General features: G+C 42.4%; 1 protein-coding gene across 3 annotated transcripts in view; it reads right to left on the bottom strand.

The window, feature by feature from the left end:
- Positions 1 to 17,308, bottom strand: part of SRGAP1 (SLIT-ROBO Rho GTPase activating protein 1) — a 153,835-nt gene that overhangs the window by 63,120 nt on the left and 73,407 nt on the right. For all 3 annotated transcript variants that reach the window (XR_012673467.1, XM_075148809.1, XM_075148824.1), the window contains exons 2-3: positions 10,309 to 10,504; positions 6,875 to 7,037 (exon numbers count right to left, since the gene is read on the bottom strand). Coding sequence is in view for 2 of the 3 variants with exons in the window: in XM_075148809.1 (XP_075004910.1) it covers positions 6,875 to 7,037; positions 10,309 to 10,504 (359 nt within the window). In the remaining variant the exon portion in view is untranslated. The remainder of the gene's footprint in view (positions 1 to 6,874; positions 7,038 to 10,308; positions 10,505 to 17,308) is intronic.

The following is a 17,308-nucleotide window of genomic DNA, read 5'->3' as shown; positions in this document are numbered from 1 at the left end:
GCTTTAGCAAAAATTCTGAATTGCTTTCCATTACTTTACATTGGCACCCTGCCTTTAAAAGTCAGCAGTGCAGCTCTGACACAGCGTACACATCTCCTCAAAGCTCCAAGAAGTGGAGGCCACCTGTTTTCTCTTGCATAGCTGCTTCTATAGTGCTGAATATGAGCAGTCTGTTTTTTAAATTACTTTAGCAGAAAGAAGGACAAAACATACAAATAAGATGGCTGACATTAAGACTGGAAGATGAAAGCATACCCGTGTGGGAAAAAGCGGTAGATGAACTCCAGCTTCAAGCAATTTATCCCTTTCAACTGTTGGTCACTACCATCTCAAAGCTGATGACAACTCAAGCCCTAAATACAGCAACACTGATTCTAAGGCAGCATGCTTTAACCTGGCAGTGCAAAAGTTTGTTTGAGAAGGTGAGACAGAAAACCCCAAACCAATTTTCTCTTTACCCTTTGCAGATTTTGTTGTAAGCAAAGCACACAGCAGTTCATTGAAAGACGCACCTTCCTTTTCTGCTCTTCAGTTACACCTTAATGCAAATAGACACCAGATGAGTTGAGGATTCGGGGAATAATGACTATTTATTAGGACCCATTTCTTCTCTTTGCTCCTGCAGAGCTTTGTCCAGCACTGAAGCACAAGCGGTCCAGCCCTCAGGATTTACTGGCCACCATGCATACATGATCTTTTCCAGGAAACACATTGATCAATGGTAAATTTGAAAGTAAATGGAAGAGATCAAGAAGAAAGAAGGAGAATGTTTTTAGGAAAGGACAATAGGCTTTAAAATGGAAAGCAAAAAGAGAGGGAGGTGATCAGCAAAAAGAGTAAAAATTAGGAAGAGACAGCCACGTGATCATAGATGAGTCATCCTTCCACCAGTTCATCTGGGGACTCCAACCTGCAAAGGCTGCCTGTAGTGATGGATAACATGTCAGTTGCTGCCTCTTTCTGATGAAAGATTTTGTAGGAATTGTCCAAAAAAAATCAGGAGATTTGGTTAACCTTATCAGTATAAAAGGAATTTATTTTCAAGAACCAACACATTTTACATTAGCATTTAAGATCAAGAAATACTGACTTGAGTGGCAAGCAATATGGCTTTTAGTGTGTAATACAAAGTGTGTTAGAGCACCAGATAAGAAGTGCATTTATTTTCAGGGGTTAATGGCTCTCCTATTTCTCTTTTATGCTACCTATTCCCTGCAGTAGTTCAGCCTGTTTGAATGGTGTGCTTCTCTAGGAGCCTATCCTCAGGGTAGCCAAACAACAGAATAAGATGCAGCACACTTTTTCCTGGAGCTGAGTTGATAGCTCTAATCAGGCCATTAAAACCTGAAAAACAATCACTGAGGTGCTTCTTTATTCCCTATGTCCTAGAGAGATGTATTAGCATCTATTAACCAAAAGAACAAAGAACATAATAAAAATGTTAGACCACATGCAAACTCTTGCTAAAAATATTATATATGTTACTAATTTGGTTCAAAGCATTAAGAGTAGCATATTTTTTTCACCTGATAGTAGGATGGATCACGCCCATGCAACGGACAAGTAAGTGTACCTAACCCAGCCTTTCAGTATGTGCTCAACTTTCAACACATCCGTGGTCCTACTGATGTTATCAAGATTTATATTTATGGATTAATGTCTGAGGAACTTAAAATGTTATTCCACATTAATACCCTCTCATTGAAGTCTGTAAGAATTTTTCCATCCATTCAGTTAGAGCATAATTGGGCACCCAAACTTTACTCTTTTGATTTTTTTTACTGAAATTTAAGAGTCAGTTCAGTTCTTCCTGGAACTCTTTAGTGTCTGTATTTAGCACACACAATGCTATTCTCAGTTACATTTAGGGAAAATATTCTGTGACTGTTGCTTTTAAATGAGTCTGCTGCTGGTCCCTGGGGGAAGTGATGTGCAAACCCTTCTTTTAAGGAGCTTTCATGAGCTGCGGTGACACTGACATAACCAGTAAAACAGTAAAATTTCGTCCCAGATTTGCCAGTCTGTAGCAACAAATAGCTTTGCTATCCTTTTAAACCTTTAGATGTTTAAGAAAATGATGCAAAAAAATCTCTATATACGCCACAATCTTTATAACTTCAAATATATTTGGCAGGTAGTCATATTCCTCGTTAATAGCCAGATTATGGAACTAAAATATTTATTGTGCTTGGCTTCTCCAGCATCTTTTACTGTAAACACTGGAAGATATGTTCATCTTGGCTCGTTATGGTTTCTGTCCAAAGAAAATACATGTTTATAAATTATAAATATACAAATCTGCTTAAGGATTTTGTGGGTATGTGTTTATACGGTTGATTATTAATGCTGGAGTAACCAGAATCACTGCATGAAATGTTCTGCATAATACTTTTCCCTTCTGCTTGACATTTTTCCTTACTACTTTATTCTTTAATTGTCCCCATGAGGCCATCTACCCCATCTGCCTGAAGAAACATGCAGGCAGGCAAGATTTGAACTCTGCTACTTTATGTTTGTAATTTTTATGTGCAGCATGAAGGCCAGGCATGAACAGCAATCTGTATTGCTTTTACATGCCAGCAACTAAAAAGAAGAAGAGCTTAAGTGCCTATCTGGAAGTATGAGGCCTGACATAATATCATCAGATACATGCCACAAAACCTCTGAATTAGATCCTATCTTTGTCCTGCATTTAGTACATTTAAACAGATGCTGGTTCCTGACCCCTGGAAAAAAGAATGACAAACAGCTCCCAGGAGAACAAAAATAATGAATATCCACATGTTAAGTAGGTCAGCCTAGACAGGGAAGCCATGTACAATTAGGCACCTGAACATAATATATCCTGGCCCGTCAGAACACGGAAGGTAGAACCAATAAGGATCGCTTCACTAAAGCAATCCAAATGTTGAGACAGATGTATAGATGCACACAAAAGGAAGAAACAAAATGAGGAAGAACAGACAGTGAGACAAAGGCAAGGCACAAAGCTCAAGGGACACAGACATCCCTCATCACTACATTTCGTATAGACTTACACTGGATACTGCACACACCTTTAACAGAAGGACTAGAGAAAGAGGTTACTACAGACTCATGACCTTGTGCTGTATCCCACATAGGAGACATCAGCAAGAGAGGGAACAAAACAATACTCTACTGGTAAGCATGGCCAGAAAATGAGGAAATTGTTTGATCTTTTCATTACCACAATTCAAGCTGGAGCCAATCTTAGGATAGCATACAAACAGTACCCCTCTAGAAAATGTTGGGCTCACTTCATGGAAAAGTTTCATTTGAGGACCTACGTGCCCACCAGCGAGCTGGAAAAAGCCAGTAAGGGCTACCATTGAGAAGCAGAATGGGCAGCCTCATCCTCTCGGGAGGAAAGAGGGGGAGAAAAAAGAGGGAGCAGAAAGAGCCATGAAGCTCAGAGCGACTTTGCTGTTGTTTTCCCGTATCTTGCTTGTGAGCAATGGGGCAATCCACTCTGAGACACTTTCCCTTTCTGCAACAGGTTGGGGGGTTCAGAGCAGAACGATGGAGATCACAGACTTGGTGTAGTTACTCTTCAGACTTGGAAGTGGAGCTAAAGCAGCTCCAAAGATGCAGAAGCTGCTGCTGCAAGACTGAGGGAGAACTAAAACAAGATGATAATAGCGATGCATGACACTATTAGGTTAATAAACTGGTAGATATATAATTAAATGATCTAATTACTGAATATAGAGAAGCTTGATTAGCTGGTGTTTGGAAATTACTTAGAAAGACGTTAAGTGCTCCTATGTGCAATGCTGTGAGAGCCAATGGAGTACAGATACGTTCGACAGGTGTATTTCCTGCTCTTGACCGTGGACTGCAGTAAGATATTAAGCATGCACTTGTCAGTCTTTATTTTTGAAATCTTCATATTACTACTGTTCTTATTATTTACAGTTATTACTTATAAGAGAGAGAGTACATATTTCACAGAACAGTATGATGAGACTCCAGTGTAGAAGTATCTGCAGGATATGGTTTGTCTCTACTTTAATCTGAAATCTGTGAACAGTGAACAAATCCCATATGCTTTCATAGGGATGACACCCATTGAGATTGATTATATTTTCTCTGACAGAACTTCATTCCAAATCCAGTCTTTTTCAAAAGTAACCTACAGAAAGTGACAGAAATTGGTCAAATATTCTATTTGATATTCCACAAATCTATTTGATGTTCTAACAAATTCCACACCATTTTCTTTATGGAGAATACAGTTTGATGGAGGAGAGTGTTGGATGTCACCTTTCTCATTCTAAGTGCACCTTCTCTTTGCTCCTGTGACCTCTGTCTGCATGGGGGACTGTAGTACAGGATACGTGTTCTGCACCTAATTTCTTTCTGTTGCCTGGTGCACGTCCATTAAGCATTTCTGAGACAGTCTGTGATGAACCTTAAGTCAGACTGCACATTCACATCTGACAGAAATTATCACAGAATCATTGAACGGTTTGGGTTGGAAGAGACCTTTAAAGACAATTATGGTTGAAGCTGCCCATTTGGAATAAACGTAGGTATAGACAGCTTACGTTCTTCATCAATAAAGCAAGACAATTTGCTAACAGCTTCACGTCCTGCAAAGGTCTTGGTTTTCTCTCTGTCCAGTGCTGTTCACCTCATTTTATAACTCCCTTCCCTTTTCACAGAAAAGAAACTCGAGCTTCATCATCATTCAGGGTATAATCAGTTCTGCAGCTGGGAACTAACAGCAAATAAACCACCAGTACTCTGCAGCAAGCACCACAGCAGGAACTGTGCACACTGGGACTCAGTGGAAATACCAACCTTCTCCAGCAAGTATTGATTCCTGCAGACTGAAGTCCTAAAAATAAGTGCTCAAAATTAATACTGGCGAACAACCACTGCCACGTTCAGGCCACATGCTCATGAAGCTCTCTTACACCTTACATGCTGAGGTGCCGCTTGTCTTCCTGCCACCCTTCCCCTCACATTACTGGCCTGGCTCAGACCCCTTCACACAGCCTTTGGTGAGCTCACTCTGCCCGTGCCCCACCTCAGCTCACAGCTGCTTCATGGGACATTATCACGCTGAGTGTCAGCTGGCAAACCCTGCTGAAAGGTAGGGCAGGGCTGTGGAGGATCTGGGCTCCACTAATGTGAGCTCTGGGTTATGCACAGCAGGACTCCCTCAATTTCCTTTCTCTTCTTTCCTTTGTGGAAGATCCAAGTTAGGAATAAAAAAGCAAGAGCAGCTGCTTGCTCTTCTTCAAGAAGCCATGCTAGAAAGAGAAAATTTGAAATGTTGCACGTTCCTGGACATGATATGGAGGAAAGAGATGAGTCTGTCAGGAAGATATGACAATATGCCTCCTGTTAATGCACTGAAAACGTCCATGTATTTTCCTCCTTCCGAGAGGTAAGCTGCAGCAATCTCTATTAATAAGTTATTTCCACTTCTCCGTGGAAAACTTTATCTAGATATTTTTGTACAGTCCGTCTGGAGAGAAGGGAAGGAAAAGCAAGATTTCCAGTGCTGAAGAACTGAAGTACGCTGAAAGCAAACAGGCTAGTCTAATAACGCACACCTAGTGAAGAAGAGATTTCTGAGATATGACATAAACAACTGAAAAACTATTCCAGATTCAATACTGAAAAATTTCTACTGGTCCAAGCAAGTCTGAGATACCTCCACATAGACAGTACTGCAGCACGCTCAAATTGCTTTTCCCATGATCTTGTCAACTTCTACAATAATCTTCCATATTAGTAAGTTTATTGGTTTGTGAACTACAGTTTTATGCATCAGACATATTATATGAACAGACCATTACTGATTGAGAAACTATAAATTTCAACTCTATTACTGTTACAGGTTTTAATGCACACCAATAAATTTGATTCATGTTTTTACTTTTTTCCCCTCCAAGTACAACCTATGCGCTCCCTAAATTATTCTTCTCCCCATCCCATTGCTATCTATCTAGGATTGTGGTCAGGTGTATGTGAAATCAGTTCCATATCCTGAAAACATTAATCTGGTACCCTTGCCATCATTTAGTCACACACTTTACATTCTTTAACCTTTATTCTTTTTTAAGTCTTTTTTTGTATGACGTTTGCCTACCAGCATCCCACTGTGACTGATGGATATGCATTTATAATCTATTTCTATTTCAGAACATTATAACAACAATGACTGCAAACACATTACGTAGATCTCAAACTAAGGCTGCCTAGAGTGCTTGCTTAGCACAAGAGGGATTTACACATTGTATGTGTTATGAAAATACATAACGGGCACGTACAAAGACGAACATATACAGAGACAATGCTTAAATGATCTAATAGAAGTAGTTATGTTATCAGAAGTGTATGTTCATATTTAATATTGGGAAGGAAAGGAAACACTTTTAAGAAAATCGCAGCATACACTACCATCTTTATGCCAAGGCGCTACAAGGCACACCCTTACTTCCGCTTGAATCCGTTTCTCTCATGACAGTTACAATTAAATACTGTTTTTACAAATAATTCATTAATACAGCATTACTATTTTGGGAGTCCTAAGCGAAAGCTGTTTCCTTTCTGCATGGGTAGACAAGCGTGCTTTTAAGAGAAGAACAGGCTTTTTTCCCTGCCTTTTGGATATTTGCGATTCAGCTCTTAAGGTCACCAGCATACACAGCGGGTTCCCAGGCATTTCAGCACTAAGGATTTGCTCTGTGAGAACAGTCATAAAGAATTTATACGTGTGCTAAAACAGATTTTATGCTACGTGTGCTGAATCTTCTCCTCAAATGCTACCTATTAGGACACTTTTGCCTCCCTCATGCATCTTACAAGCCCAGCTGGAGGACTGCAGAAGAGGCATTACCTTCTTGAACATTCTGGTGGAGTCTTCGCTTATCTGCATGAACCGCATGATCACGTTGTTCAGGTAGATATCGCTCAACGTTGCGTGGTCTTTGCTTTCTCTTCTCACTTGGTTCAGGAGTAAGTACCAGCAATTCACTGGCGACAAGAGGTTCTGGTCTTTCCTAAGGAGGAGATACACACATGTATTATGTATAGAAATGAAAAAGTTACATTATTAACACAAGCATCTCCCTGGCATTTACAGTCATAACTTGTTATGTAAAAATGGCTGCTTCTGAACAGTCAATCTGTTCTTGGAATAACTTGGGTTAGGCAAGCTTCAGATCACTCTTTTAAGACAATTCTACAAATTGGGATTCTACAAATCCCATGAGGCATGGATACAAAAATATAGAAAAAGCGTAAGAATTCAGAACACTGCAAGCCACCTGAGAGTATAAAGAGAATCTTGCCACAAAGCTTACAGTTGCTTACAGATGGAGTACATGTAAATATTCAAAATCAATAAAGGTCACTGCTGAAAGAGTAACAGTAATTAATTTTTGACATTAGAAATAAACAAGCACTGCAAGCGCATCCCAAATCCTTCATGAGCAAAATTGCAGGTGTAGCTATTTCACTGCAATGGATTTGTATAACTGCTATAAAAGTAGAAGGAAATGTCACAAGCATACATATACTGTGATCAGTATTCATAAATTCACAGCACTCCTAAATACACTGCTACTGCCAGTCCCAGATGGTTCAATTACAAGACAAACAGGCAGGACTGGACTTTTTCCGCAGTGGTCCAGTTCTGAATTTCCTTGACAAGACTTTTTGCATTGTAGGCCCACTCCAAGTTTTTAATATTGCAAAAAGTGAAATCCCAGATGACTTCTCATTTCTTTTACACAAAGTAAAATAAAAATACATGTAGTTCAACAATTGTTTCACAGACAACAAAAACTTATTTATAAAATGTGCCTTATGATTTTGTTGGAATTTTAATTTCAAGTTTGCCTTGCAACTTAGTGCTCTAGAACTTGCTGCTTTCTTTTTTCTCTTGTGCAGGGATTCTCCTATAGTCAAAAGGATCAAGCACGTTCTAATACTTGTTCTAATAATTAACTATTCTCACTGTTAGAAATATGCCCTTTAATTCCTCATCTAATTGTCTATCTTTAGCTTTCACTCCCAGAATCAAAGGAACAACGAATGACTAACAGACAAAAGCCTTTTCTTAATCATCAGTGCTTTGCTTTGCTATGAATCAGAAGTGAGGTAAGGAAACTTCCCCATTTTGTTCGAGATGGACATCTTAACAGTGTTAATCCCAGCAAGGAGCTCCAGGGTTTTATCAGCCAGGTCAGCCAACACGAGCACCCCTGAAGGGCCACGCTGATATTACCTGGTCCTCACTGCTTCTGCATGTCCCAAAGCCAATCTTACAGACCCTCCTGCTGTTCTGGGGGGAATGGTGGGAACAGCATGGAGGACCACCAGTTAAAGTGACTTTTGCTGCCACCTCTTCACAAAGCAATCAGGGAATTGCAGAACAACGCCAAAGGCAGGACTCCAGTCATGACTCCCGTGCGTATCTGTCAGTCTGGATTTAACACATGTTTAAGAAAGAGGAAAGATGTTTGCATGCACAAGGCAAAAAGATTTTGCCACTAGATGAACAGAAGCCAGGGCTCCCTCTGAAGTGGTAACATATGCACACGTTGGTTATTTCAAGGTATCATTGAACCACTTAACTGAATTTTAAGAAATATATGTTATTGCTCTTGAACTGTGCAAGCTGTATTTGGATTAACCTTTCAGATGTGTTTGGAAAAGGCTTTTCTCCTGAAACAAAAGCTCTGTCTGTGTATCTCTAGCACAGCACTGACTGGACAGTGGAAAAAGGTACTTATTTTTCAGTTTTACAAACACAAATCATAGAATCATAGAATCATTTAGGTTGGAAAAGACTTTTAAGAACATCAAGTCCAACCATTACCCTAATACTGCCAAGTCCACCATGTCCCTAAGCACCACATTGACACGCCTTTTAAATACTTCCAGGGATGGTGACTCCACCACTTCCCTGGGCAGCCTGTTCCAATGCTTGATAACCCTTTCGGTGAAGAAATTCTTTCTAATAACCAATCTAAACCTCCCTTGGTGCAACTTGAGGCCATTTCCTCTTGTCCTATCACTTGTTACTTGGGAGAAGAGACCAAGCCCACCTCACCACAACCTCCTTTCAGGTAGAGAGTGATAAGGTCTCCCCTCAGCCTCCTCTTCTCCAGACTAAACAACCCCAGTTCCCTCAGCCGCCCCTCATAAGACTTGTGCTCCAGGCCCTTCACCAGCTTCGTTGCCCTTCTCTGGACACGCTCCAGCACCTCCATGTCCTTCTTGTAGTGAGGGGCCCAAAACTGAACACAGTATTCGAGGTGCAGCCTCACCAGTGCCGAGTACAGGGGCACGATCACCTCCCTGCTCCTGCTGGCCACACTATTTCTGATACAGGCCAGGATGCCGTTGGCCTTCTTGGCCACCTGGGCACACTGCTGGCTCATGTTCAGCCGGCTGTCAACCAGCACCCCCAGGTCCTTTTCCTCCGGGCAGCTTTCCAGCCACTCTTCCCCAAGCCTGTAGCGTTGCCTGGGGTTGTTGTGACCCAAGTGCAGGACCCGGCACAAAATACTGGTAAACAGGCAAATGCATTCATTAATCAGCTCAAGTCAGGAAAATAACCAGATGAGACTATGCCAACAAATAATGCATTTGAAACACTTCAGAAAACATGCTGTACACATGTTTTGCCAGATACTATCCCACCACTTTTGTTTTGCACACAAGTTCCTATGCCATGAAAGGGTACATTAAATTGTAAGCAAGGCATAACATTCACATCATATTCACTTTCAGGAATAAGAGGGGTCAAGAGGTAGCACAAGGTCACATGCAACAACAAATCAAAATCGTTTTATTTCTTAATGCCTTTTTTGCCAAAATTCCTGTCCTTTTTTTTGTAATGGTGATTGACCTGTATTTAGACACTTTCAAATCCTATCAACTCCACTGCAACAGATCAGCACACAGCTTTCAAGCCCTTTTGGGGCATCTCATCTAGATACTGGCTGTATTTCAAGTGGTTTAAATTCCATATGGTAGGTTAGGGATAATATGTGTGCAGCCTACCTTTTAAGAAATTGAAACCACTTGTCGGAAGCTTACATGAATAATTGCAGAGGGCCAAATCAACGAAACAGTATTTAGGCATGCGGCTACCTTCAACTGCAATGAGACTGCTACGCTGCTAAATAGGGGTGGGAATTTTAAATGTGTCTTTGAACCTGGGCTCAACCCAGCAGTAGTCAAAACCAGCAGAAGCAGAGAGTGGCACAGCACTCCAGCAATGGCTAACATGCGGGCGAGGGGGAAGGAAATCTCTCTTACTTGTACTGCTGATGGTCCTTTGTACTTCTTGTTTTTGCCATGAACCTCTCTGCCAATTTTTCCAAGTTTCGGGAATACTCCATCTCTATTTCCGACTTCTTGCGGAAGAAATCCTGCAGATCCTGAAGAAGCTGCACTCTCATTTCAGTCTGCTGCTCCAGGCATTTCTGCTGCTCGATGAGTTGAGCTCGGATCTCTAATGAAAGAAGCACATATCCACTCAGATCAGTGAAAGCAAATGAGAATCGAGTGTTACCAACCCAAATCACAAACACTCCAGCGTACTTCAGCCTCTGCAGCTACACCAGCTGGATCTGGATTTCAGGTCCTGTGGTGGGACGCAGCAGTGGCAGCTCTCACTTCTGCCACCACACGCTTATGCCCCAGGCCACAGCATCCTCCCACCCGCTGTCTGTCTCACGAGCAGCTACGTCAAGGGCTCAGGACTTTGCTGTGCTCACGTGAGCAGAAGACCTGCCTCTCCCTTCCTCTCCCGTCCTCTTCCTGGCATGAGCACAACATCTGGCTCAGAGTGATCTCCTTGCAGAAGGCGCTGTGCAACCATTTGAGCAGCAGCTCCTTCTGCTGCCCTGAAAAACGGCAGGCTAAACATGCACCCTTTGGGCTGGATCAGCCTGCTGACTGCCAGGTGGACCGTGCTGGTTGGTATCATCACGTACACCATGGAAACAACCTTGTGATAAACTCTGGAGGCATTATCCACCATAACTGTGCACAGATTCCACATCTGCCCCATCTCTGCCAGGGAGGGAACTGGTGTACCATACATGCATTCACCAATATTTTACAGCAAATATAGAGGAAAAAGCGTACCTATATTTAGAGACAGCTATTTGAAAATTTGCACAAGGTTCCAGAGACTGAGGTGTATTTGTTAACATAAAACAAAACCAGTCAATTTATAAGAGAATATATGCTCACAGTGATCGTCTAGAGTAACAGGCAAAAGCCTCCAGATTTCTTACCACTGTATCGTATGCTGTTTGCCATATGCACAATTGCTATGTGGTAGGGTTTTTATTTTAGGTTGGATTTTTTTTAGCACTTTTATTTCTTGAGTGCTAAGCAGTTAATCACATTCTGGGAACACTTAGTCTAAAAACATCCCTCTGGTTCTTTTGAGAGACTGGTTCATTAGAGTTTTGTCCGCTGCCCAGGCACACTGTAATCCAACATTGTGGAGTAAACACAGGAGTAAACATTTTGCGACCATAACATATGTATATATTTTTTAAACAGTTTAATGCTATAACAAGGACTTATCGATAGCAAAATAATACGCCAGAAGTGATATCCATGTAAATGCAAAATTGTTGTGAACTTTTACTTGATTCCTAATGATGTAACCATGCTGTGGGTAAGAAGACGTTGGAAATCGTAGATGCCTCACTGGTTCAAAATAGAAAAGCATTCTAAAAACCACTGCTAACAACACAGGGAACTGCAAACCAGTAAGTAGTAATAACATGGCAAAAAATTATCTGATGCAACTAGGAACTAATGCATCCTTACTGATCTTAAACCAGGTATGAAGGCAGAGATCCACTCTGCTGGGATTCAAATGTGTATACCGAAATAAGGTAGGATGAGCACCGAAAACTGTTAAGCCAATATATTTACTGGCGGAGGGAGACACTGCAGTGTTTTCTTCCAGATCTGCTTTGAGCTACCAGCTGCTGTGTTAATCATTAATGAAATCATCCATTTTTACAGTCTGGGAGGTAAACCAAAAAATTCATGGTTTGGTTTTCATTTCATTTCAAATCAGTTTGTTGGAAAAGAACCATGCCTCCAGCAAGGATGAGCCACTGTAATACAACACTGTATCAATGACATTCATGTACATAGAGGAGAAAATCACATTTGAGCAGGAAGGTTATTAAGAGAAACAAAAACCCAAGACTGCTTTTTTGGGTGTCCACTACTTTTACTATTGCAATCACGGAAAATTCCTGCGTATAGGAAACCAGTTGTACAGATTCACTGATCAGAAGCAGCAATTTTGCCCATGAACTGGAGTTTTGACTAAATCCAAATCCATGTACATTGTCCCTGTACTTTAGCTATCTCCCTTTCCCACTACAGATTTTCTACCAGTTACTTTAAAAGCAGAGCTCTGTACAGAGCAACTATGTTCTGATTATTTTGTAGGTCAGTGGATCTTGCTGCTATAATTCTTCCTTTTTAGGTGGGCTTTTACCATAGCAACAGGAAAGAGAAAAATTTTAGAAACAGGAATATATGAATAGACATACAGGAAACAATGAACAAGAGACGACAGATACAATATGAGAAACTGCATTAGCTTTCTGATGCCGTTTGGATTTCCAGTGGACAGTAGTGGCTTCCTTCAAATTTGTATATTAGAAAATAAAATTGGAGCATGATCTCCAAAAGCTGATGGTGTCTGGAGGTGTCCAAACTCTAAGTAAGGTGGGGGACTGCGGCCTTATGAAGGAAGTTCCACACTTTATGGCTATTTGAATCTCGGCAAGGAGAAAGAACATGCTGGCTCCAAAAGGCTGAGCCTCTGGCCTCCCACTGGAGGAGAACAAGGGGAGATGCATATCCCACTTGTGCCAGCTGACCAGAGTCTGTCCAGAAGAGACTTCAGCACAGCACTTCTCCTTCATGTCTTTCTCTCCTGCGCTTTTTAATTCTTCTTTTACTAATAACGTGTGTAATGCCATAGTGGCAGGCTGAGGAGATGGCAATGAATAAGAAATCAGATCAGCAAATGCTGTGATTTTCACTTTCTGGTAAGAGAAAGCTGTGGATTTAAAAAAAAAAAAAACAAACAAAAAACCCCCAACAAACATTGGCATAACAGCCAGCCAGCCTGAGCAGCTGTGCATCACAAAATCACAACTGTCCAAGTACTGTTAACTAACATAGACTATCCATTACCTACTGCTACAGAAAAATGCACCAAGGCAACATTATCTTCTTTAACCAATCCACTCGTGTGATCTCCCTAGGGCTACAAAGAGCAGCATGGAAAATTGGTGCACTGTATTCAAAGAAATACCCAATATGCCAAGAAGGTGCCAAGTTAAAAACTAGTAGAGCCCAAACTCCATAGATACGGAGACAGGTGCAGCAGGCAACAGAAGGGTGCCTGTCTTTACTCTATTTTGCTAGCACATTTAAATTCAAAGTCGAACTGATACCAGCTGTAATGGACAATGACATTGTCCTATTCTGCTCTGTGGGGTGGCTGATGTCAAATGATTGCCAGGCTATTTTGTGCCAGGAACAGGCATGTTTAAACCCTGGACGAATTAACACCTTCTCCGTTCAGCAGCTTTGAGTCATACTCACTGGTTTTCTGGCCAACAGCTGGTTCAAAAGGGATCCCATCCATTTACACTGCAGCTTGAACAGGCTGAATTCACATCAAGTGGAAAAAAAACCCCATCCTTTGTCCAAGATTTGTACACACGACCAAAGTAAAGAAGCAGCTAATGTGACTGTAATTAAATCAATAACCTCTGAGTAAAGTTTTATTTCTAAAGATTTTCATGTTAAAATTATTTCAATTATGCCCTCATTGACATCATCCTCTAGAATTACTGCATTAAGTCTAAAATTAGGTTTTGTTTGTGGTAGCCTTCAAGATATAACTCTAACCTTTCAACAAATCTTTATTTTCTCCTGACAAGAGGTTAAATCAGTGCACTAAGAAAAACAAAAGGAGACAAGATTATAGCTGTTTTGAGAGTTAAGTATAGAGTGGATGAAGCTGAACTACTGACATCACCCAAATCATAATCAGAAATAAACTCGTTGAGGTTACCTCTTTGCAGACAGTACAGTATTATAAATAATGACTTATATAGCACTGCAGTAATATACCATATTACCCTGGAGAAGATATGTGTAACTAGTTATAGGCCAGTGCCCCCCCACCTGAAGGCACTCATGGTGAGATATACCGCGATGTGACACACAACGATGACACTGGCCACACACTAGCAAGGAACAAAACTTGTCACCATTGCTTCCACACACACCAAAGCACCAGGCTCCATAAAACATCCCACAAAGCCACAGGAAACCCCCTCCTGACCTCAGAAGCTGGACACCTCGTAAATACGCAGTATTAACCAAATTAATCCGCTGCCAGACCAACGCTTTGCGTGCAGACCGTCGCCCCACCGCAGTACTCCCCACTGCAACGTCTGCATCCCTGCCCTGCGACGCTGCAGTGCTCCCGTCAAGCTGCACTAGGCTGTGCCTAGTCCTGTCAGCCCTCAGAGACTTTCCAGAGCACCGTGAACCCTCATTACCAACTCTTGACTAAAGCAACTCTAACGAATGTTTCGTGGGGCTGTTACACGTCTGCTGCGAGCTGCTTCCCACCCGAGCCACACCAAGAGCTGTTGCAGCCTGCCACCCTTAACTCCCATTTAAGTGGAATTAACTTTTGTGCTCACAGAGCAGCCCTGGCGTGGTTTCTGGTGTTTGCTGAAAGCTCTGGAAGGTGCCGCAGAGCCAGACACCTCTCCTGGTCACCCCCTTGACTGCACTGCAAGGCTCCCACCTGCCACCTCACCCTGCCTGGCATTGAGCTATATTTAGGTCATGATTACAATATACAAACTACGCAGACACATTAATCCAGTAGCATTACTGGATAATTATACAAACAGCCCCAGGGCCCCATCCTGTGAACGATTATAAAAGCAAGCAGCTCGTCAGAATTATTTGAGAGTACAAATAGGCTCTCACGAGGCATTGTTTGCAGGTCGTTATCTGCTGGGTAACTTCAGACAAACCGGTATTACCTCCCATTTTTCTTTAAATACCTCCTTCACAAAAAAATTTAAATTTTAGATTAGTTTTAAAACACTCAGAAATGTCTGATCAAAAGCACCGAGGACAATATATGGTGTCTCAGACTTTTTATTTCCAAACCACTACAACTTTGTCATTTTTTTGCCCCACTGAGCTATCAACACGCATATCCCTCATTCTCACATTTATGATATTCAGATCATATTCCATAGGAAAAGTTTCAGACCTTAAATTCAGTCTAGATATCATCTGGTGACCGACATGCACTTGTAATTAAGCAGATATTGGAGCATTAGTCATCTTGCAGTTCCTCCTTGAAGACACTTGAGTCTTACGTGACTCTCACTGCGCCTCAGTTACTTAGCTTGGGAACGGCTCATGTCTGAGGCTGCTGCTAGAAGCTGGGGTGCTGCATCGGCGGACTGATCTTTCCAGTTTCATCCCAGCCTCCTGCCTTTGTAAGGAACCTGCTTTTGGCTTCTCTGTCGAGATGGGCAGAGCTTTGGTCCAGCTGAATGCAGTTGGCCAACATCTGCAGTTAGGTTTTGTTTCAGGAAAGTGCTTAGCTCCAGCCCACCGAGGATGCTGCCAGCAGAGAAACCGCAGCAGGAATCACTGAGGGGGGCCTGCAGGTGCCCCTGTGCACAGTTGGTAGTCCTTAACGCCATGTCACCCCTAGGATCAGCGCTCCCACACCTGCCGGGGACAGTAAACTGCCTCTCAGCAGACCAGAAGATAAAGATGATGAGAGGTATCAGCCCGGTGGTGGGTGCTCTGGCCCAGCCGCTGATACTCCTCTCTGAGATACGCAGCCTAAGGGTACTCGTGCTGGACAAGCTTTTATTTCTCAGAGCCACGGCTAGAAAGCTATTTAAGTGTTTCTATGACAAATGGTGAGGGAAGCTCTGTGGTCGGCAGGGAGTCTGGCTCATGCTCTCTTCCAGGTCCTCGCTGTCATTTTCCCGGACCACAAGCACTTCAAAAGCCAGGAAATTCCACCAGCCTGACAGCTGATGAGAGATGCTGGGGTGAGGATCTCGCAGGCTGCTGCAGAAATGCCTTTAAATAGATCATGAGTCTGTCCCACAACGTTAACTTTCTATGACAGACTAGTGGAAATTACTTCCCTGTATTCAACATGCAAGTAAGAAGTGTGGCTGCATAGACAGTGATGCCCTTGAGCTTCTGAAAGCAGGACTTTTGTGGACTTTCTTCTACCCCCCAGCCAATTTCACTTAGGATATTGAGCATACAGCTTTATGCATGTTCCTACTTAAACCTCTGCAATGCACACCCCAGCTCTGAATTTACTGTTTGGCTTCGTGCCATTTCCCAGAGAATTCATCTCAGACTTTTTGTTTGTTTGGGGGTTTTTGGGGATGTGGTTGGTGTTGCCTTTGACAGAACACATCTCCAGGCTGTAGTAGCCTGTGGAAATGGATGGGGAGTGAGAATCATGCCTGGTATCTGAAGTGCTGTACAGTCAGGAATCTGAAGCCCCTGTTGACATCTGTCAATCCCTTTAAAAATTGTGAACTTTGTTCATTCAAGCATTTTGGCACGCTTAAAGATAAAAACAGTCCTTGTGCAGCCATTAGCAGGAAAGCTGGTGTAGAAGCCATTTGCAGGGTGAAGACAATTGTTTACAGGTCGCTTCAGTTGTCGTGCTGAAACAAAGAGAGCAGATTAAAAACGAATTCTCTCCTTGCAGCTGCAAACTTGATTCTACACTTTCAAGCAAACACATTCCTACCTACTGCAGATACAGACTGAGCAACAACATGCTCCCAACCAAAAACGTGTAGGTGGGGGATCCCAGTGGATGGGATTCAAAAGGGGTGACTGCATTAGGGCACCTTCCACCTTCCAGTTCCCCTTGAAATAGGACGACATGTGTGGAAGAGCCAAGAAAACCTCTATACGTAGCTGAAGAAGCTTTTCTTCTTGTTGTTCTTGGACTAACGCCCTCCTGCTATTCACAGCCACAGCTGCTGGTCACTTGGCTGCCTACAGTCCGAGCCTGAATGGAGGGCAGCGTGCCAGCTCACGACTTGGCAGGACACTTCTTGCCACAGCGCTACTGCCAAGCGACCGTGGGTTTAAGCAGGCAGTCTGCCTGCACCACATTTTGAGTGCCACTGCTTCTGCGGCAGCTGCCCCTTTGCACCCACAACTAAGCGCT

Source organism: Calonectris borealis, chromosome 1 (genome assembly GCF_964195595.1).
Source record: "Calonectris borealis chromosome 1, bCalBor7.hap1.2, whole genome shotgun sequence".
In the NCBI taxonomy this organism is placed as follows: Eukaryota; Metazoa; Chordata; class Aves; order Procellariiformes; family Procellariidae; genus Calonectris; species Calonectris borealis.
This window is presented reverse-complemented; position numbering and strand designations above follow the sequence as displayed.